Source organism: Hydra viridissima, unplaced genomic scaffold, assembly GCF_058129835.1.
Source record: "Hydra viridissima isolate aposymbiotic clone 2 unplaced genomic scaffold, HvirCarnegie_v1 scaffold_14, whole genome shotgun sequence".
Taxonomy (NCBI): domain Eukaryota; kingdom Metazoa; phylum Cnidaria; class Hydrozoa; order Anthoathecata; family Hydridae; genus Hydra; species Hydra viridissima.
In genome coordinates this window covers 8,594,641-8,617,395 of record NW_028324313.1, presented here as the reverse complement: position 1 = coordinate 8,617,395, position 22,755 = coordinate 8,594,641, and the positions used below count along the sequence as shown (strand labels likewise).

Sequence of the window (22,755 nt, the reverse complement as noted above, 5' to 3'; positions counted from 1 at the left end):
TTAATTTGTGGATTTAAAGATATAATTTTGCCTGATACTGATATTGTTTCTTCTTTTTTTAAGGTTGTTATATTCTTCTTTGAAGCTTTCCTGTTCAGCTTTAACAATAATTTCCTTTTCGCTTTTATGATATTCATCAGCTGTTATATCACCTATCGTACGCAAATCAATTTTACATCGACAGTTATTTATAAATCGATATATCCATCCGTTTACTCTGACAAGTCTTTTCCAACATGAGAATTGATTTATATCAAGTAATTGATTTACTACTTCGGAAGATAATGCGAAATTCATTAACACAGCGTTTTTCTTTACTTCAATTGAAACTTCTTGTGTGATTTCAATGTGATTCTGAGGCCATTTTTCCTTTAAAGAATTCAGAAAACTTGGTCCAAGCCACCATAAATTACTGTTTTTTAACTCATTTACTGATGTTCCTCAAGATGGTAAGTCGGCTATATTAGTTTTTGTAGGTATGTACCTCCATTGTTTTAGTTCAGTCTTTGATTGAATGAGTCCGACACGATTAGCAACAAATGGTTTTAACTTTCGATTGTGATTCCTTATCCACCATAAAACGTTAAGACTATCACACCATATAGTTACGTCTTTAATTTCAAGCTTCAAGGTCTTAAAAATCTTCTCTGCAAGTCGTAAACCAAGAACAGCTCCAAGTAACTCCAGTCTTGGTATACTGATTGATTGCAATGGACTTACTCGGGCCTTTGAGATTATGACTACGCAGGTCACTTCTCCTGTTTCATACAAACATTGTTGATAAGCAACAGCACCGTATGCTTTACAAGACCCATCTGTAAAAACTTGTATGGATCGATTTATAACTGATGAAGTCGTTAATCATAGAAAGATCTTTTAGTTCTTGAAACCTTTGATCAACATTTTTCAAAATCCTATCCAGAATTCGATCATCCCACTCAATTCCGTCAATCCTCAACTTTTGCATTATTATTTTTATTCGAATAATGTGTGGTAATAAAAAACCCAATGGGTCAAACAAAGTTGCCATTTTTTTTAACAAAAATCTTTTTGTATATACTGCATTTTCTTTGGTAGCGAAGGAATGAAAAGTAAATAACTCAGGTTTTGCTTTCCAGACAACTCCAAGTGTCTTCATGGTAGGTAATTCTCCAGAATCTAAATTTATATGTTCTGCACTATCATTTTCGGGTGTTTTTTTGCATACTTATTTGATATTTTCCATCTTTTTACAGAATTTGCGTAAAGTTAAATATGTATCATCGAAGTATATTAAGTTTTTTAACGTAACACATAGTTTTAATTGTTTTCTCTTGCGATTATTGGAGTTTACAGATCCTCGTGACTTTGGAACATCAACACTGATACCAAGATCACCTCTCAACGCAACCTGAATCTGTTTTTTTTTAGCTGTAGTATTTCCTTCCCTAGCCTGTCACTTCTTAAAATCCAGCCTATTGGCTATGTTAAGGAAGCACTCCATACTCCTTATCCACAAATGAAGGGTGGACAGGCCATTTTTAAATCTAATATCTTGGAGATTTGCCGCAACTCTATAAACCTTCTCCTGGTCATTAAAGAAGGATCTGCTCAGGCCGCAGATGCTGCAACTAGTAGTTGCGTCAAACACTTTATTTAGAATGATGGCATTTTTTCCATCAACCATGGTCTCCTCCAGCTCTTGGTAGATCATGAATCCATCCAACCTTGTAAGAAGAGCCTGGAACTCCTTGAAAAAGTTACTCTCCTCCACCACGACATCTTTGTTCTCCTTTATGTATTTAACCTGATTGACCTGCAATAGAGTGTGGAGGAGGGTTTTGGGTTTGTCCAGACAATCTTATCTTTTTCCTTGCTCCGGATCTGTAGGGGACTCAGGCAGGTGACAAACAAGGATTCTTTTGCTGCTATGATGGCTAGCTCAACATTCTTAGATACCATCTGTTTACAAACAGACTGTCTAGTGCAACCATCATACCCTACTTTAGAGATCATAACGAGATTGTTAGCCCGAATCTCTAAGCCAACACACTCTATTGTTCACTTAGCTGTATTATTGAGAAGATCTTGCAAGTCAACTGAGCCATTTTAATCCCCTGCTGTAATACCATCTAACTCTTCTCATGTTGGTGAAATGGTTGAAGGAGGGGTACAGCTTCCTGTCCTTTCTCATGGCACCATTTCTTATATTTTGGTAATCAAACATTGAAATCCTGAATATAAAAGAATCATTAAAAAAACTAATTAAAACATCTATATTTTTTGTGCACCCTAATGCTAATGTCCACAGCAAAACTTGAGTTTAAGAGGATAACAGCATGAGATTTAACATATATTTAGTTTAATAACTGTTCTAATAATCGCAGGGCTAAGTTAACTGTATAATGTTCTTTCTATTTGTGCATTATCATTTAAATAAAAAACTGTGTCCAACCTGTCTACTTACCCACAGTCCAGAAGAAGGGTCAAAGCTTCAATGTCAGTGTAGCACTTATGCTCAGTTGTTGAGCCATCAATCTGAGAGATTCTTATCTTCTTCAGAATTTGAGCGTCCTTCTCCCTCCCTTCCTCCCCCTCCTTTATTTTTTTGTAGTAAGGTATGAGGACCTGCTCCAGAGTTTTTTCTAAATTGTTCTCCTCTGCCCTCCTCTTTTTGGTCCAGGATATTGCCTCTCCAAATGATTTTCTTAGCCTTCCTCCCTAATTCTTACCAGTATCATCTTAAATGATTAGTTAAATGTCAATGAATAGTTTGAACAACTTGTTGGAGAAATTTTTTTAAATTTCTCCTTCCCTGTGCTATATTCACAATACTTGTTATATACAGTTTTTTTTGGCAAAATTTAATGAATAGTATCATTTATAATAAAAGGCTCAGCACCTACTGCGCTCAGGTGAGCTCAAAAAATTTAGTATTAAAGTTTCATATATATATCATTTAAAGTTGATCACATGTGGGGCCTAGTGTTTTTCTGCTTGTGTAAAGTTAACTGTGAAAAAATAGGTTGAGAATATTAAGGGATTTTAATGAAAAACACTTTGAAAAAAATCAATTAAAAAACAAATTTTCATACTTCTTACTTCAACTTATGGTGTCTTTGGACTAATATATCCCTTTATAGTATTAAAATGTTCTAAAATGGTCTTTCTGGCCATTTTTCTTTATTATGTTTTTCTTATTTTGACCAATATTTGAAAAACAACATATTGACCTTTCCGTGGTAAAATTGGTATACTGTGCTCAAAAATCATAGTTGGGAATAAATTAAACCAGTTTTTGAGTGCTGGGGAGTCTTTAGATTTCATTTAAAAAAAGAAATTTCCCCGAAAGAAATTTTACAGAAGATGGTTTTATAGAAGATTTATAGATTTTATAGAAATTTTATAGAAGATGGTTTTGGGGGATTTTGCTCATCCCTAACTCACTGTGCAACCGTAAAAAAAGTCTTTTACTAATTTTTTACATCAATTTGAAAGGGTTTTAGTGATCCTCCACAATCTTCGAAGCTTTTGTGATCATCTAATCATGTCAGCGCAGCGAAATTAGGAGAGGATAGTGTAAAAACAAACTGCATCCTGATAATATGGAAAATGTTTTCAACTTCAGCGTATGACAGCTCATATTAATTGGTAGTTTAAAATACCTGAACTTTTCACCGGACACGCTGATGAAAAGATCTAACGGATAAATTTCAATTAATACTCCGCAAAAGTGTTTATCTATTGTCATATGTTGACATTCATGAACACTTCAACGAGACAGAGAAGCCTTCGAAGGCAGCTTTCTTTAGTTAACTGACTCGAAAACTTGGACAAAATACTTGAAATACATTCAAGTGCAAAATACTTGGTAATTACCAAGATATATATTTCAGAATAGAAGTGGTATAAAAAGGCGGGAGGTGGCTCACCCCATTTTTTGACCATGTCTTAGCCATAAAAAACCCCATCCTCAGAATTATTTTTTTCAACGTTTAATTTTTTAACTATCGAACTTTTTCATGCATATTATAGAGAAATGACGAAATATTATAGAGAAATGACGAAATAATCAACTGTTTAAGCAACTATTAACACATGGATACAACTAAACAATTTGTTGCAATTGTAAAAGAACGGATCATTTTTCTGCTGTGAGTAGATTTTTTAAGCGTTGACCATTAAGCAACCATCAGCAAGTGGGACACATTTGAGCATTGTATTTACAAGGTGATATATCATTTTTACTAAATAAGATATCAGTAAGTATTGTGGAATATTAAACCAACCCTATCACCAACTGAAAAATTTGGTTTAAGTTCTGCTATTTAAAATTTTTCTACCTCAAAACTTTTCTACACTATACTTTCTATATAAAGCTTCGTACATCTCTACTATAAAGATTTTTACCTTTACAAACATAATATTTACCTGGCTTTATTTGCTTGAATAAAGTCTTAAAAATTTTTGCTACAGTCTAACAACTTTATCTCTAAGAGGACATAACCACCCATTTTTGGAGAAAATATCATGGACAGTCTACAAATACTTTATACCTTAATAATAGTTATAAAGTTCAATGTTATTGTACATTTTATGTTTATATTCACAATAACTAATTTCATAAAATCCATAAAAGTAAAGAATATACCGTATTGACAACCCCTGATCACATGATCTTGACCACTCCTACAGACAAAATAAGCCCAGATTTTCGACCTCATTTACCTATATAAACATACAAATCGTCCCTTTTTATTATAAAACTGCCAAGACATCCCAGGACCACCCCTGAAATAACCACCTGTGCGATAAATGCCACTCCTAGATTATGCCCAGATTTTAATACCTCGACCTCAATTACCAATACTTAGACATATAACACGTCCCATCTAATTGATAAACCATCGGGACATAACATGACTACCATTGACCACACTTAAATTAAACACCTGTGTGGTCATGTCTACTCCAAGCCTAAAAATGAATTCCTTGGCCCCAAAAACCCCTATAAACATGTATCATATCTACATTCAAGCTATAAACATTTTTGCTATATTTAGACAATTCTGGCGCACTGTGGGCTGTTTACATTATATGTTTTAAATTATCACATTGGCTTAAGGTAATGAATTCATCTTATGTCCAGTCATCTCCAAAATATTTTGTGGATGTTTTTTCGCTGTGATTTCCGTTTTGTTATATATTAATTACATTTACGTAATTTCATTAAAACAGTTAAAGAAATGGGTTATTTGTGGTTCAGCAAAAATATGTGCGCAGTTAACTGATTGAAAACCTATGGCCACATCATCTTAACAGTGCGGAAAATCCAGGAATAAAGAATATATTTGATATTAATAATCTAGGCCAATAACAAGCCTGACAAATTTAAAAATTTACTTTTTTCTGCAATATTAACTTTTTTAACCAAAAATCACTTTTATGGTTTTTATTTTTGAGCTCCTTTATTCACCTGATGTATCTCATCTAAATGTAATTGACAAACTCTAAACAACTAAATAATCACAATTTGTAATTAATATTTCATTTCAGTATCCGATGTTATTTAAATAGATGACAAATCATATTGACAAAGTATACCAGTTTAAGTCAAAAGCATCCAAATGGCTTGCTGGTCTCCTGTAGACTAGTGCGACTAAAACTTTGATCTCAACATTTTATTCATGGTTTTACAAAATCAATTTCTGAAATACACGGCATTAAAATTTGCACGATTATGAATTAGAAATGCGCTCATCCTAACTTTATTCCTGCCTTATCGAAATCGAAAAAATACTTTTTTGAAAAAAAAGAAATGCTCTTAAATATATAATTTGTGTTCGTAAAGTTTCATCTTAATTGAATTGTTGAAAACTGGTCACAAATGTTTTGGAGCAAAAAAACAAAAATATTGCTGCTCAGATCTGATAGTATTAAATGAATAAAAGTTGATGTCAATCAAATCTAGGTTTAAAATCAAAAGTACGAATAAGCGGTAGTAAGGAACGGAGAAGGAAATATGACCGTGTGAGGATGTTTTTCTCTCTTTATAATCAAATAGATAGTTTATCAGCTGAATGAAGGAACTTTAAGATCAAATAACTTTCGTTGACAAATCATTTGTCTCTATTATGCCGTCTACATTTCTATTAAAATGATATCATTTAATTTTTGTTAATGCAGGCTTTTCTGTTCATATTCGGTGCGATTTCGATGTGTATTGCAACTTTTGGGTTCGGATAATAAGTTTTACAAATATCTAAACCATTTTTTAAATTTGAATAATTCTAATATCACTTTGCGTCGTGACAGTAGCTACCAATGAAAGTGCTACCAATGGAAATAATGTGGTATATTTGAATGCTTTTAATCTCTAAACTAATTTTTTATTTTAATTTTTCGCATTTAAATTTTACTTTAGAATCTATAGATCACTCCTACAAGTATTTGATGAGTTTAAATTATCATTTAACTGATAAACTTTCTATTATAAATAAAATTGCATTGAAATGCTCAAGTAAATGTAAAAAACGTATGCTTGCACAGCTACCCGAGTAGCAGACAAAAATGGTATGATATTGTTTACAATGTTAGTGCAATATTTCTTACTCGTCGCGACAATATTGCGGTATCAATAACTTCACAATATTGGCTAAATTGTGAAAATATAGACATCGCAATATTAACGCGATAAAGTTAATATAAAAACAAACATTTATTTAATTAAGTGCTAAAATATCTAAATAAACATTCAACTAAAAAGGCTTTTAACAATCTCTTTCACTTTTGCGGAATCTTTGACCCAAATTACCTCTTGTTTTGTCTTTTGTGTCTTTAGAAAAAAGAAAGAGAAATTTGTAGTTTTTTACAACCACTTTCTTTTTCAAAAAAGATCTTAAAACGTTTATTATAAAAATATAAAAAAAAGTACGTTGACTACTATCAACAACGGGAATCTGGACTTCCTGCTCGACATCCTCTAAGACCTCTTTGATCTCTCATCATATCCATTTCTTCGTAGTTCCTCTCTTCAAATCTAAAAAACAGTTCCCGGTTTCAAATAGTTTCATGCGATTAAATACAAGTTTATATTGCTTTTATTAAATAGCATATATTTAAACTCACAACTCTCTATTTTGATTCCTCATTGGGAAATCTTCATCTTCCTAAATTGAAAAAAAAGATAAACCAAACAGTTTTTTTATTGCATTTTGCTCAACAAGCAAAGTTCTCATTTATAAGACAAAACACGAGCAATTTATAAATTGCAAAAGCCTAAACAAACGCGCGTTAAATGTCCATAAAACCATCAGCATATAAGTTGATATAACAGAAAAAATTCAAAGCTAACTAACTGCGTTATATTCAACTTGATAGTCTCTTTCTTGGTATCTAAAAAAAAATTGTTGCTGGTAAACAACATAGGTAATTTTATTGAAAAGGTCATTTTATTAAACGAGTCAAATGTAACGTTTGAGTCGTTAAATAAAATGACCGTTTAAAAACTACTTTAATGTAAATTAAAAAGAGCAAAAAACGTACCTTGGAACTGCCGCAAACTTGTTTCTTGCACGCCATTTTGGTGCAGCTTCATTTAGCTAAACGAAGTATAAAGAGATTCCGAAGTTCTTGACAACCCTGCATTCATATGATAAACTGAAATACTTACAATACATTGAACTGAAATCACAAGCAGAACCAGCATGCTAAGTTGACTCATTTTTAGCTTGTCTAGTTTAGATAAAAAGAGGTGAATGCCATATTTATATCGTGCACTATCTTTTATACATACCTATGAAATAGAAAGAAAAAAAAATTGATTGTTATGAATATTCTGTGATTGGATAAACTCCAACCATGCGTAAAAGGACTGAACTTGATTGGTTATTCGTTTATATCCGTAATCCTACAACGATTATGCTTTGTAAAAAAAAACTAACTCTTAGCACGTCTAGTTTCTTTGAAACTACAAAATGAAGGTCATTTAGTTTCGTTTATATTTAAGTATTCTTTGTTATATAAATATGCATTATTTATACAATCGTACAACGAATAATTTACTTTACCTAAAGTTATATTAGAATAGTTTATTGACCTTTCTGTCGTTTTCATAAATTCTCGAATTTAGATGCAACATCAAATAAAGAATGCTACATATCTATGTAAATGAAATGGCATGAAGTAACGTTTGTAAAATAGAGGTCAGTTAGATAGGTGACGAAATAAATAAAAAAAATTCATCAGCCATAGCAAAAACGCAAATGGGTTGCAGAAAAGACGTGATCATGTGTTTCTTCTCCACATTTGGTTTTTTACCAAAAGAAAGTTTGAACTACATGCGTAACGTTTTAATCACGTTTAAGCCAAAACAATTCTTAAGTTCATAATTTTAATTAATGTTATGTTTAAACTATTCATGATTTCATATTTTTAATCTTTATCATTACAAAACTATTCATGAGTTGGATTATCATATAAGAGTTGTAGTGACAAGTAATAAAAGTTCGAAGGAAACCAAAATGTAATTTAATTTGTTACAGAATAAATTTTGATATATATATCAACTTTATATAAACTCACTTATGCTTTTGTAACTCATAATTAATTCTTTTCTAAGGTTATATTATGTTTTCAAAATGTTTACTTCATTGAACAAACATTTTGCAATTGTATCTTGCGTTCAATTTGGCATTTGTATCGCCATGATTATGCTATACAATTGTGGGGGATTATTTAGACTTTCCCTAAGACACTAAAGAGTCACTTTTTAAACTTTATAATATATTTTACATCTGACTGCGAATCAATACATTTTACAAAATACATTCTCTTTTTATACATTCTTACAATCGCGTCATTTTCACACATTTTATGCATTAACAATTAAATACCTTAACTCCTACACTCATTAGCATCTACAAAGTATTAACACCTTCAAACACGCCTTCACACAAACACACCTTCAAACACGCCTTCACACACCTTCAATTACGTCTTGAAGACTTATTCACGACACCCTCCCCCGATTAAAGCTGAGACTTCGGTTTTAATCAGCTATCTCCCATCTTGTTTTCCATGATGTAATTGATCTTTTGTCTTGCATCCAATTTCGCCAGTCTCGTTTCTCTTTTCAAGATATCCTCTTCAGCTCTAGTTTGCAATTTCTTGTTCGATACGATTCCGCTTCCTGCCTCACAACCTATTTCTAAGTCACACACCAACTGAATTGGTCGTTCAATTACATAACCATTTCCCAAGCGTATTTTAAAACCACGAACAACTCCATCTTTCCCTTTAATGTTGTTTTCTATTCGACCAATGTTGAGAAGTGCCTTGTCCTTCACATCGTCTTTTATGAGAACCATGCTTCCGACACCTGGGAGTTTTGCATTACCTCTCTTTTCCTTTGCTTGTTGTCGTTCTTCCATTGCGTGCACGTACTCGTTCATCCATCTTTTCCTTAAGTGATTCTTACAATTTTTCACAAACTTGACTCTCCGGAGTGCACAATCGCCCCTTGTTATTAAATCGATATCTTCTTCTAGCAAAATTGTAGGTCTCCCCCTCATTAATACATTTGGCGTCAATACTTGATTATCGAATTGGTCACCTTGGTAACATAGTGGCCTATTGTTCATAGCGCATTCCACATCCAACAATACTTCTTCCAATTCAAAGAAGCTTAGGATGCCCTTACCGATTGTTTTTGACAAACTTTTCTTCATTATTCCAATTAATCTTTCAAACAAACCTCCCCACCACGGCGCCCTTGACAAATTAAACCTCCATTTTATGGCTTGGGTAGCAAAAATTTGCGAGATTTTCATCTTTCGTTAGTGTTAGTAACCACTTTCCTGCTGTCACAAATGTCTTTGCGTTATCACTAATCATCATTTGTGGAGGTCCTTTTCTTGCAACAAACTCCTTTAAAATTCTCTGAAATTCTCCTGCCGATAGATCATGACAAAGTCTAAAGTAGACAGCTCTTGTACATGCGCATGTAAACAGCGCAACATAACATTTTTCAATCAACTTTTGTGGCGTTTTATATTTTAGCGGACTAGCAAAATCAACACCTGTAACCGTAAACGGTTCTATATCCTCAGTTCTAAAGCGTGGTAACATTGCTCTCGTTGGCGGTAAAAGCGGCTTCACTCTATATCTCTTACATAGATTGCATTCACGAATGACCTTTTTTACGGCAACTCTCAAATTCGGTATCCAAAATCCTTCTCTTATGCTACTCATGGTATCTCCTACTCCCCCGTGTAACGTTTTTGCGTGATGATGCTCAATAATTCTCAGAGTTAGTTGGAATCCTTTTGGTGCAAATATCGGATTATACCCAGAGACTTTAATGTTCATTAACTCCGCTTCCATCATCTCCTCAGCTTTTAGCGGTCCTGTTATTTTTACTTCATTTCGACAATTGTATATAAACCTTGTTACAAAGGATGATATTCTTATAATCTTCCAATACTTGTGTTTTCTCAATATTTCTTTAAATATATGATGCCCCTTTATTTCTTCTGTTGCCATACTCACGTTCTCTTTCACACTAATAGTTTCATATGATGCGTACGGCGTTTCGATTATTTCTGGTTGGATTGGCCAATTTTCTTTGTGTTTCAACCATATAGGTCCATTTAGCCACAAGCTTGATAATTTATCATGACTCACTCCTCTTGTTCCAAGGTAACTTGGGTTTTCTTTTGTTGGGACATATAGCCATTTTACTTCTCCATTTAATAAGATCTGCTGAACTCGGTTCCTGACAAACTGTGACCAACTACCCCTTTCTTTTAACCAGTAAAGTACCGCAGTACTATCAACCCAATGATATACTTCAATGACATTATACTTGGTTAATGTCTTCCTAATATGATTCATTAACTTGCTCAAGGTGTGCGCTGCTACCAGCTCAAGTCTTGGAATACTAAGATCCCTCGGTGCAATCCGAGCTTTTGCTACAAGTAGGTTGCTGGTTTTCGAATGTTTATGTCTCACTGCAACGTAGATGCATGCACATACTGCTGATTTATTTGCGTCTGAAAATCCATGGAGCTCCATTTCAATGATTCTTCCAGACACGACACTCCGCGGAATTGAAATAGTTCTCTTGATGTTTATTGCCTTGATCCAGGTTTTCCATTCTTCTGAAAGTTCATTTGGAATTTGTTGATCCCAACCGAGTTTCAACAAGCATGTTCGACTGTATAGTAATTTTCCAGTGATTAATACAGGTGCACTAAACCCCAATATGTCAAAGACACTGTTGAGAGCTGATAGCATTTTCCTTTTTGTTATTACTCCTTTATTTCCGATAGTGATGCATGCAGTATAGTCAATCGATAGTTGATCCAATTCTTTGTTCCAAGGAATCCCAAGTATTTTTGTTGATTTAGCCTCAGCGTCGCTTTCCAGATTGCTGACGTTGCTATGTTATTTGTGCAGCTGGAACCCAGCTTCCATTAAGATTTGCGTTGATTCATTTTTAAACCTGATGAGTCCTTCTTCTGTTTCTCCACCTGCCTGTATATTATCGACATAAGTATCTTCTTCCAAAGCAAGCACCGTTTTTGGATAAATGTCCTTGTATTTTGATATATGCTTTTTAATGGTAGCACCAAGAATGTAAGGGCTTGAACTTGAACCAAAAATCACCCTTGTAAATCGTAACTCCGTTAATTCCATTTTCTTTAAGTCCTTATACCAAATTAATCGTTGTGCGTCTCTATCCATTTCGTGTATTCTAATTTGTAGAAACGCCTTCTTCACATCAGCTAAAATGCAGAGTTTACTTATCCGATTTCGTATGATTATGTCGAATATTAAGGGTTGCAGCGATGGTCCCACTTCTAGACAATCGTTAAATGAAGGTGATTGAGCGTCTTTTCTTGCTGAGCAATCATAAACAATTCTCATTTTCGCTGACTCGGCATTTTTTTTAATTACCGCTTGATGAGGAACGTAGTGAATAATTTCTCCCGTAGGTTTTTCTGGTGCCATTTCCAATATTCCCTCATTGATCTGTTCCATCATTATATCATTATACTGCTCTAGTTTTTTAAGTTTTTTCAACCGAATCGTCACACTTTCCAATCTTTTAAGAGCCAGATTTCTGTTGTTTGACAGTTTAACAACACCCTTCTTTCACGGCATTCTGGTTTCATAATAACCTTCCTCAGTTTGATGCAGTTTTTTGCTAAAGTCTTGATGGAACATTGACTCGCTGCTTGTGTCTGATAATCCAAGTACTTCTAAACTACACATTTGCTCGAACTCATCACGACCAGTTTTCAATAAAAAACTTTTCTCAATACCAGAACTCAATTGTGTTCGTCTCCCAGAAAGAGTCCATCCAAACATAGTTAGTTCGGCTCCTGGATCTTTATCCGGATTTTTTCAGAGAACTACCGGTTCCGTGGTTTTTATTCGCTGATAATCAGCAGCACCGAGTATGATGTGAACAGGTTGAAGTTCGTCACTCCCTTCATCATCGCTAAATTTCAGTCTCCTTAGTTTTGCAAAATGCTTCTTAACATCCTTGACCATCGGATTAGGTAAAAAGGTGAGTGTTTCCTTTTCAGCGTTGGTGCATTCGACTTTGATGCTAAATTCCGGTATTGTTGTTGATTCTAGCGTAACGTTATATATTTCCACACGCTTGTCCACCGTTCCATAGAGCTGTTCAATACTTTTATATTCCTTTCGTGTAGGTTTCAGCTTTAGTTTCGTAATCAAGTTCGTACATATATAGGAACTTCCAGCACCCGTATCCAACATTATTCTTGCTTTTTCACCATTTACTTTTGCGATCACTGTTGGGGGAATAGTTGTACTTGCATTAAGCACCGCTCCCATGGTTTCTTTTTTATTTTCCATTTTACCGTCCATTGTTGCGTTCCCATCTTGACAAATGGACGTGTGATGTTTTTTGTTGCACTTTCTGCATCCTCTTGATTTACAATTTACCGCCGAGTGTCCGTAACCAATCTTTTGCTTGTTAAAATCTCCCTGCGTCTTGCAACAGTTAGCACTTTTGTACAATCCTCGCTTTTGTGATTTTGTAACCCACAGTAGATACATCCATGTTTGCCACTAGTTGCCATGATTTCTTTGTCATAAAGACCGCCATTGTACTGTTTGAATGTAGTGCTTCGATGTTCATAGGACCTTGACTGCACGTTTGTGTTCTTTTTATCGCCCTTTGTTTGTTCGTCGCTTGGTTTAAAAGCTGAGTTCGAGGGATTCCTTTCAATGTACTTTTGCAACTTTTCGACAAGTTGCTCCAGTCCCCATTCTTCCCATCCATCATCGTTTTGTGTGAGTATTTCACGAACTGGTCCAAGTTTATCCATCAATGAATACACGAATGATTGAGCCGTTTGAAGTTTCTGCATAGTTTTCAATGTTCGTACAGTTCTCGCAAGCTTGTTGTAAAAGTCGTGAACTTCTTTGATTTTGTGCGTGCTGCGTATAGCCGTCAATCCTTCCAAATCTTTAATCAATGCTTTGTGAACCCAAATATCTTTTCCGTAAGTTTCTTGTAGTATGCGTTTAGCTTCATCGTATCCCTCCAACGAATGTGGTAAACCAAGTATGTCCTCTCTGAGCTTTCCTTCGACGAGTTCTAGTAAGTAGTTGAATTTGCTGATGTTTGATATGTTTGAGTTGTCGACTTCTACGGTGAATTGATTCCAAAATGCAACCAGTCTTTATAATCGCCATTAAATTTTGTGATTGTGTACTTTTGTAGCTTGACGGATTGTTGAGTAGCTTCGTTTTCGTTTCAAAGAGATTTGCGCAATGTTTCTTTCATTTTTAGTTTCTTTAAATACCATTCTTCTTCGCTTTGAAGTTTTCTCAATGAGGCTTGCTCTGCTTCTTTTAGAATCGTTAACTGCTGTTCCATGATTTGTTTTTCATACTCGAATTTTCTGATGCATTCGTTTTTGTTTATTGAATCCAATTTGTCCACCATTTTGTTTTTGATTTCAATCGCTGCTTACACTTCCATTACTGGTTTCGAAAGCCATACTTCTACCAAATCGATGTTTTCGCCGTCGTCAAGCATTTTTCTGGTCACCTCATCCTTTGCCATTTTAAATCTTCCCAATAAATTTTTTATTTTGTCCAACGCTAAGATTATGCTGGATTTGTCGCCATTAATCGTGTTGCGTTCTATGCCTTTAATGTTCATTCTTAACATGTTGATTTCTCTCTGGTAAGTTCGTTCTTGGTCCATACTTCGCTAACTCGTAGGTTTCGTTCGTCTTGGCAGTAGTCGCCACCAAATAGTGTGGGGGATTATTTAGACTTTCCCTGAGACACTAAAGAGTCACTTTTTAAACTTGATAATATATTTTACATCTGACTGCGAATCAATACATTTTACAAAATACACTCTCTTTTTATACATTCTTACAATCGCGTCATTTTCACACATTTTGTGCATTAACAATTAAATACCTTAACTCCTACACTCATTAGCATCTACAAAGTATTAACATCTTCATACATGCCTTCACACAAACACACCTTCAAACACGCCTTCACACACCTTCAATTACGTCTTGAAGACTTATTCACGACACAATAAAAAATTTATTTGTAAATATTCATGAAAACCAATGTCTGCGTAAGTGAAGAATTCAGATTTCTTACCTGATGTTCTCTTTCGGCCATCACCCACCTTTTTTCTTAACACTTACAGCTAAATCTATGGTATTAGGCATTGGTGGAGTAGGACTATTGTCCACAATTGTTACAGCACCAGTAGTAGTAGCTATTGAGGCAACAACTTTAGGCTAGTGATTTCTAAGCATTGTAAGTAAATTGGTTTATAAAAGGGTTATTCAAAAGGCTAAAAATCATGAAAAGACAAAAACATTAGCAGAGACAAAATGGAGTAATATAAGTGTTATTGTTTCTAAAGAAGAGCTTTCATTTGTTCTAAGCTAATTGACAAAGGATAGACATATGAGGGAACATACAAGACAGAATACATGTGATTGGATAGGTGAAGATGAGAAAACATCATTCGTTAAAAAAGGTAAAGAAGAAGATATGAGCACTGTGAACGACTTTTTATTGGCTGGAATAGATTTATATCGAGTGTGCGAGAAAAAACTCTGTGAATCAACATGAATTTAACGTTTCAACTAGCATGTATTTTGCGTTTTATGTAACATCAAAAATGTGTGCTATGAAATGTTTCTATGTTTTAATCAATTATCTTTATAAAAAGATAAAGTCTTCCCTAAATATTGAAAGTGTTGAAAAAGGAGATCATTTCAGTCTCAGAATATCTCAAAGCAAAATGAGATGTTAAATATTTTTGTAAATGAAAAACTAGGACAATAGAATGCTCTAGACTTTTTCACCAAAAAACAGTATAAACCAATAATTATCCAATTAGTACCAGCGAAGGATGGTATTACAGGTTCAGAAAAAACAAATATAAAGAAAATAAAACTTTAATGAAAGCCATCACTGCTGGACAAGTTTATGATTTCTACCTTTTATCTTGGGTGATGAATCTTTTTTGCTCAAACGTATTTTTCACACCTAAAATGGCAGATTTGAAGGATAAAAGGATCAACCCGAAGTAAATTATATATAGTTGGACCATAGCAGCACCATATTAAAATGTTTGTATCTAATGATGCTGACAAATATTAATGACATGAGCATTCTGTTAGTTGTACTCTTGATAATGGCTACACTTCTTTCAAAATGATCTCCTTTTTCAACACTTTCTTTCGTTTGTGGCTTCACAAACGAAATCTGGCGGTTGCGATTGTCCTTGAAAATATTACTCAAATAAAGTTGAGATTCATCTGCAACTTTATTTAAGTAATATTCAGTTTGACAAGGTTCTAAATGACAATAACTGCATAATCTCTTGCTGGTTTTTATTAACTAATTGTTATGATAGAGAATTTTATACCCATCAAAAATCATATAAAAAATAGGTCTAAAAATCAACAAAAAGTGTTCAAATGTGACACCGATGTAGAATAATATACCGTTAAAGCTATTATTTGAAAATTAAAAAACAATCTTTTTTATAAGATTACTCATATTGACACCTGTCACATTGCGAAACAAAATACTGGTTTCGATTAGCATAGAAATAACTATTATAATTCAAAATGAAAGGGGATTAATGAGCTAAAATTATCTTTTTGTTATAAAGTAATGATATTTTTTAATTAATAAATTTACAAACTTACCGCAATCAATGTAAGTACAATTTGCCGCGCCATTCCCTTACAGTAAGTCGATTTAACTATATTTTGCAGTGCCTAACCCAAAAATTCAATACTTCTTCATTTTTCTTTACTTATCTACAAAGGTTAGTCAATATATGTGCACTTTGAAACGTTGATCTTACAAAGTAACTTATTTTAACTTGTTAAATCAAAAAAATCAGTAATATTAAAATGTAAACAACTTGTAATAAAACGTTTTTGTAGCAATAATAAAAACGAGGCTGCGTAGTTAAAAAAAGGATTTAAAAAATGATTTGAAAATAATTTTTCTGAAAATTTTTTTGGAAAGTTTGAAAGTAAAAAAGAAAAGAAAATTTGAAAAGTATTAATTTTCGTTTTAAGCAAAATATCAACAGAAAATGGAAAGAGTAGTATATGATATCAAAAGCAGTTAGGATAGTGACGAATTTGTAGCTCCAACCAGTGAAAGCGGTGAAGACTACTGTGAATTAAGTACACGGTTAGTAACCTTATATAATTTTTTTGTGTGGCTTTGGCCATGCATTTATATAGTAAAATAGCTAAAATTATAAGCTTCGGAAAAGTTGTTTAAAAAGATTTTTCTTTTTAACATGTTTAAACAGGAAGAAGAGGCGTTTTAATATAACCAGAACTGCACAAGATTCTAATTATTGTAGAAGAAGCTTCTGGAAACAATGCCAATAACATTTATGTAGCACAGACTGAAAATAATTTCGAGATAGCCATGTATGTACAACCTACGAATGATGCTGAATAATTGACAAACAAGTACGCGAAATATGTAGTTTTCGCCCTCAATCATCCTCTAAATCATAAATATTTTTTAATATAGGGGAATCTGTTGTACCTTTGACCTTGTGGTACCTTTAGTCACTCCGTCCTGTTGGTCTACTATTATCATTGTGCAAAAGCATGAAGTGCCATTTAAAATATTAGCCATTGACGGCTTTTTTTTACCGTAAAATATTATGTTAAGGATAGATTATGTTGATCCACGAGGAATTATAAATTTTAGCGCTTAAAAAGTAAATATTCATGTTTATCTTATTTTGATGACAAAACTGTCATAAATAATTATTTGGTTAATGTATGTTATTAGTAACATTAACCAACATCTTTTTATTGTTATAAAAAAGTTTATATGATTATTTCTAACCCTAAATGGGGTTTGTGATGATAGTTGTTAAAGAAACCCATCTCGTGTACCTTTGACCAGCGTAAGTCGTTGTACCTTTGACTGGTTCATATTGCGCTTTGATTTTTTGCGAACTTTAAGAGGCCGCTTTTATGAAAATTTTCATCAAATTTATCAGATGGACTGTTCGTTATTGCTCTCACATGTAAAAATCAGCGGAAAGCCTAAGTTGTAAGGGTTGATTTTTTGGATTTATTTTAGACAGCTTTGGTTGCTTACAAAATGGTTATACAAGCTTTTATTGACATGTGGTTAGCCAGAAATTTCTTTATAACATATAATAAAGCTATAATAGTCCAAATAATTCATGATTACTAATTAATGATAATATGGACAAAGGAACAATACACCTCGGTCAAAGGTACAACGTACATGTTGTACCTTTGATCTTTTGACTACTTTTTTAAAACGCTGAAAAATGATTTTTTGGTTGAATGAGAAAAAGGGTCAAAAGTATAATTTTTGCGCAAAATATAAGAGAATAGCACAAACTTTGAATGGTTTAAATTGATTCAATAGTTTAGAAAAAAAACGTCCGGAAGCAAATAGTGGTCAGAGGTACAACAGCTACCCCTATTTATGGTTTGTTTTTATCATAAAAAGTTCATCTAAAAAGTGATTTTGACATTAAAATCTACTACTATATACAAAGTGAACCATTATTAACCACTTAAGAATGATTCGTATATAATAATATACTAGAGATACTATTATTCATCAAGTAATATTACTCTTCTAGGGATCACGTTCAACAAACGCTTAAGAATAAATTCCGAAAGCTGAGGATGTAATAAAAAAAAAAAAAGGATACCTACCTGGAAAAAATTATACAAGTCGAAGAGGAAAACAAGTACCGAACAAGATCATTCAAACAAAAAAAAACTGTCTGGCAAACTGTAAGTACGAATGTGCTAAGAAAATATCAGAAGATGAGCGAAACGATATTTTTTTATCATTTTATGCCTTACATTCAGCTACTGAAAAGAGGCATTTCTTTATTACTTCAACTGATCGCACAACCACTTCTAGACCAAAAAGAAACCACGAGGAAAACAATGATAGTGAAAACGCAAATAAAGAAACTGATGATGACCCTGAAAAACAAGTTTTTTTCAAAAAGGAAGTACGCCTATAGCTGTTTTTTTCATGTAAAAGGAGAAAAAGTTCGTGTTTGCAAAACATTTTACCTCACTACACTGTCAATTTCACTAAAGTCAGTTCACACAGTTCACAACACCAAAGATGTTAAAACAAATACTTCTGCATAAGATCTACGAGGTAAAATCATTAAAGGCAAACGTACACCGCACAGTGATGCCAACTCAGCTAGGGATCACATAAAGTCTTTTCCAACTGTTGAGTCACATTATTGTCGTCTAAGTACCAATAGAGAATACCTTGAGTCACACGTTAATGTTTCAAAAATGTATAATCTTTGTAAAGAATAATGTATAAACGAAAATGTTGAGCCAGTAAAAAAATCTATGTCCTACCATATTTTCTCCACCGAATTCAATCTTGGTTTTCACATTCCCAAAAAAGGTTAGATGCGACCTTTGTGAGAAGTTTAAAGTTGCTGAAAACACTGATTCTATGTCTGAAAAATTGAGCGAAAACTTTGAAAGACATCAAATTTTTAAAACAGAAATGAGAGATATACGTGCTGAAGAAAAAAAAGACAAAAATGTTGCGGTTTTACTTTTTGATCTTCAAAATGTTATCTTGACTCCGCATGCAGAAATTAGTTCCCTTTTTTTATCTGAGAAAGCTAAGCGTGTATAACTTAACAGCTTATTTTTCAACAACCAAAAAAGTGTACTGTGCATTAGGGACTGAATCAATCGTGGGAAGAAGCGGCAATTATCTTGCCAGTGCCTTTTGCAAAATTTTGAGTGATTAGCAGAGGAAAATGACGAAAGTGACTTAATTACTTGGTCTGACTCCTGCGTTCCTCAAAATCGGAATAGTATATTATCAAATGCTGTATTATTTTTAAGAGACAATCCTAACATTAAATCAATCATAAAATGAAAATATTAAATATGAAATATTCCCTTCCATGACATTTATGCGTCCAAGAGGTGGATCATCCCCTTAGCGAAATTGAAAAGCTCATGAGGAAAACTGATTTTTATAGTCCAATTGGATTGATAAGGATGTTGAAAAAAGTTAACAGAAAAAATCCTTGTCGTATCATTCAAATGAAACCACATGACTTCAAGGAGTATTCAGTAACAGCGAAGCTGTTTAATTACAAGACAGTTCCTGTTTCTAACGTTGCTGTTTTAAAATTTACTCAAACATCTCACATTATACATTTTAAATCTAGCCATGATCGCAATGAACCTATGAACTGTGTGAATGTCAAGTTCAATGAAAAACCTAACAGAAAGAATACAGCAACAAGTCCATCAACTTCCACTGTTTTGAATGTAAAACCGAAGATTCAAAATTGTACAAAGGAACTTGCAGACTTAATAAAAAGTATATTAAAGCTGCATTTCCGTTTATGGCTCTCGAGGACAGAGATTACTATCGAGTTGTTCTTCACCTATAAAATAAACATGAAAAACTTTTAAGGGTTGTACTTAATGTAATACTTTTAAAATGTACCAAAAAATGTAGTACAAAAAAAAACAAAAAATGAGTAAACAAAATGCTGTAACCTTGTTTTGCGAATGAAACAATAATCTAATTTATAATAATTAGCTTTTTACTACATTATTGTTTCAGTTACAAAATTTAAAGTAACTAACTGCGTCAGCCACAAAATTTCAAAGTAACTAACATGTTTCTAACTACCGTTAAACAGCAGTTAGAACTTTGTCATTGTGAGAATATGATTATTTCACAATGACAAGGTTCTAACTGCATTTTAGGGTTTTTTTTTCATTTTTCTATGAAGAATGAAATCTTTTTCGATAAAAAATAGAAATACTTATAGTAAATGCTTATGTTATCATGAGTAAAGAATATTATCGATGGATTTTTAATAATTTTTGATGGAAGGAACATAAGAATTTTTAACATTGATTTACTCAAAACTAATCACGGATCAGTTAGAACCTTGTCAAACCAACGCGACGAACTAGCTATCAGGTGTCCTGTGGAGCAGTCCGACTAAAACTCTCTATCGACACTTGACCGGAAGGATAAAATCAGATTCTTAAACAAGGGGCAATAAATTTTGAGCGATGTTGAAACAGAAAAGTGTTTTTCCTCCCTTGTTCAAAAGAACACTTGACAAAAAAAAAAACTTTAATTACTTAATTTAAGTTCGAAAAACCTCCTCGTAATGGATTTGACAAGTTTTTTAGAACAAGTAAGAACAAAAAATCGAAATTTATGATGCTCTGATTTGATGGTATTCTGTATAATAGATGTCTAACAGACCGAGGTTTAATATATAACCTTTGAATAGGCGGTATCATTTTCAAATATCAAGGCATGAAGAAAGAAATGTGACCGCAACGTTGACGACATAAAATACAAAACGAACATTTATTTTATTAACTGTAAAATTATACAAACAAACTTTAAACAATACACGCTTTTAGCAATCTCTTTCATTGTCGTTGCATCTTTAACCAAATAACTTCCTTTTTCGCATTCTGTGTTTTTAGAAGAAAAAAAAATGAGAAAGTTGTAACTTTTATAACTGTTTTCTTTTTCAAAAAAATTTATCTTCGAATCAATTATTTCAAATAAATTTATCATCAATACAAATAAATAAAGTACCATGATTATTTTCAACAACGGGAATCAGGGCTTCCTGCTCGACATCCTCTGAGGCCTCTTTGATCTCTCATCATATCCATTTCTTCGTAGTTCCTCTCTTCAAATCTAAAAACAGTTCCCGTTTTCAAATAATTTCATACGATTAAATACAAGTTTATTTTGCTTTTATTAAATAGCATATATTTAAACTCACAACTCTCTATTTTGATTCCTCATTGGGAAATCTTCATCTTCCTAAATTGAAAAAAAAGATAAATCAAACAGTTTTTTTATTGCATTTTCCTCAACAAGCAAAGTTCTCATTTTTAAAACAAAATACAAGCAATTTATAAATTGCAAATGTGCATTAACGTGCGTTAAATGCGCATAAAATAATCAGCATATATGTTTAAATAACAGAAAAAATATCAAAGCTAACTAACTGCGTTATATTCAACTTGATAGTCTCTTTCTTGGTATCTAAAAAAAAATTGTTGCTGGTAAACAACATAGGTAATTTTATTGAAAAGTTCATTTTATTAAACGAGTCAAATATAACTTTTGACTCGTTAAATAAAATGACCGTTTTAAAACTACTAAGCATAAGTTGATTTTGAAATGCAAATTAAAAAGAGCAAAAAACGTACCTTGGAACTGCCGCAAACTTGTTTCTTGCTCGCCATTTCGGTGCAGCTTCATTTAGCTAAAAGAAAAAAGAAGAGATATTGCGGAGATCTGTGTAATCCTGTAATAATATGATAAACTGAAATACTTACAAAAAACTGAACCGAAATCACAAGCAGAATCATCATGGTAAGCTGACCCATTTTTGGCTCGACTTCTTCAGATAAAAAGGAATGAATATTATACTTGTAACGTGCACTACCATTTATACACAATGAAACAAAGCTTAACAAAGCATTTGATTGTTATGAACATTTTATGATTCGACAAACTCCAGTCTTGCATGAAATGACTAAATTTGATTGGTTATTCATTTACATCCATAATCCTACAAAGATTATGTTTTGTTAAAAAATAACCAACTCACAACACACCCAGAATCTTTGTTACCACGGAATGAAGGTCATTAAATCTCCTTTATACTTCAGCATTCTTTGATATATAAATATGCATTATTTATATAATCGCAAAACGAATAACTTACCTTACCTAAAGTTATGTAAGATTAATTTATTGACCTCTCTGTTGTTATCATAAATTCTCGAATATAGATGCAACATCAAATAAATGGTACTACAAATCTAGGTTGACGGAATGCTATGAAATAACGTTTATAAAATAGAGGTCAGTTAGGCAGGTGACAAAATGAATGAAAATAATTTCATTGTTACAGCAAAACGCAAAAGGGTTGCAAAAGATGCTTAATCGTGTGTTTCTTTCTACGTTTGATTTTTACCAAAACTAAGTTTGAACGTCATGCATAACGTTTTAAATACAATGAGCTTTATGCATAAAGTTTTAATTACATGTTACCCAGAACAATTCATGAGTTCATAAATTTAATCACTGTTACGATTAAGCTATTCATGATTTCACAATTTTCATTGTGATCAACTCAAAAGTGTTCATGAGTTGGAT

At 32.9% G+C, this 22,755-nt stretch overlaps 2 protein-coding genes and 1 long non-coding RNA gene across 4 annotated transcripts; all 3 read right to left on the bottom strand.

Moving 5' to 3' along the window:
- LOC149879157 (uncharacterized) lies at window positions 1–967 on the bottom strand. The gene is made up of 3 exons (XM_090071288.1): window positions 847–967; window positions 485–758; window positions 1–412 (listed from the first exon to the last, which is right to left on the bottom strand). Exons 1-3 carry the CDS (start codon window positions 965–967, stop codon window positions 1–3), a joined length of 807 nt encoding a protein of 268 aa, XP_089927414.1.
- A 5,397-nt stretch (window positions 968–6,364) lies between these two features.
- On the bottom strand, window positions 6,365–14,685 carry LOC149879156 (uncharacterized). Of its 2 annotated transcripts, none has more exons than XM_090072292.1 (6): window positions 14,650–14,685; window positions 7,652–7,774; window positions 7,525–7,580; window positions 7,338–7,374; window positions 7,108–7,148; window positions 6,365–7,018 (listed from the first exon to the last, which is right to left on the bottom strand). In XM_090072292.1, exons 1-6 carry the CDS (start codon window positions 14,668–14,670, stop codon window positions 6,925–6,927), a joined length of 372 nt encoding a protein of 123 aa, XP_089928418.1. In that variant the 5' UTR covers window positions 14,671–14,685; the 3' UTR covers window positions 6,365–6,924. The 2 variants fall into 2 exon arrangements, with proteins under 2 accessions (XP_089928418.1, XP_089928419.1); XM_090072293.1 differs by lacking the exon at window positions 14,650–14,685 and adding an exon at window positions 8,049–8,173.
- A 6,238-nt stretch (window positions 14,686–20,923) lies between these two features.
- LOC149879155 (uncharacterized) lies at window positions 20,924–22,064 on the bottom strand. Its single transcript, XR_016447076.1, has 6 exons — window positions 21,930–22,064; window positions 21,801–21,856; window positions 21,597–21,633; window positions 21,368–21,408; window positions 21,175–21,279; window positions 20,924–21,047 (listed from the first exon to the last, which is right to left on the bottom strand). It is a non-coding gene; the product is annotated as an uncharacterized LOC149879155 (long non-coding RNA).
- Between the last annotated feature and the right edge of the window lie 691 nt (window positions 22,065–22,755).

Excerpts from the sequence above, each read along its gene's own strand:
- LOC149879156 (XM_090072292.1), bottom strand. The coding sequence starts at position 14,670 with ATGGCCGAAAGAGAACATCAG. Across the intron at positions 7,375-7,524 it reads AAGTTTGCGGCAGTTCCAAG|ATACCAAGAAAGAGACTATC; the intron begins GTACGTTTTTTG and ends ATTTTTTTTTAG. Across the intron at positions 7,149-7,337 it reads ATCAAGTTGAATATAACGCA|GAAGATGAAGATTTCCCAAT; the intron begins GTTAGTTAGCTT and ends TTTTCAATTTAG.
- LOC149879157 (XM_090071288.1), bottom strand. The coding sequence starts at position 967 with ATGCAAAAGTTGAGGATTGACGGAATTGAGTGGGATGATCGAATTCTG. Across the intron at positions 759-846 it reads TATGATTAACGACTTCATCA|GAGAAGTGACCTGCGTAGTC; the intron begins GTTATAAATCGA and ends TGTATGAAACAG. Across the intron at positions 413-484 it reads ACTGAACTAAAACAATGGAG|TAATTTATGGTGGCTTGGAC; the intron begins GTACATACCTAC and ends GTTAAAAAACAG.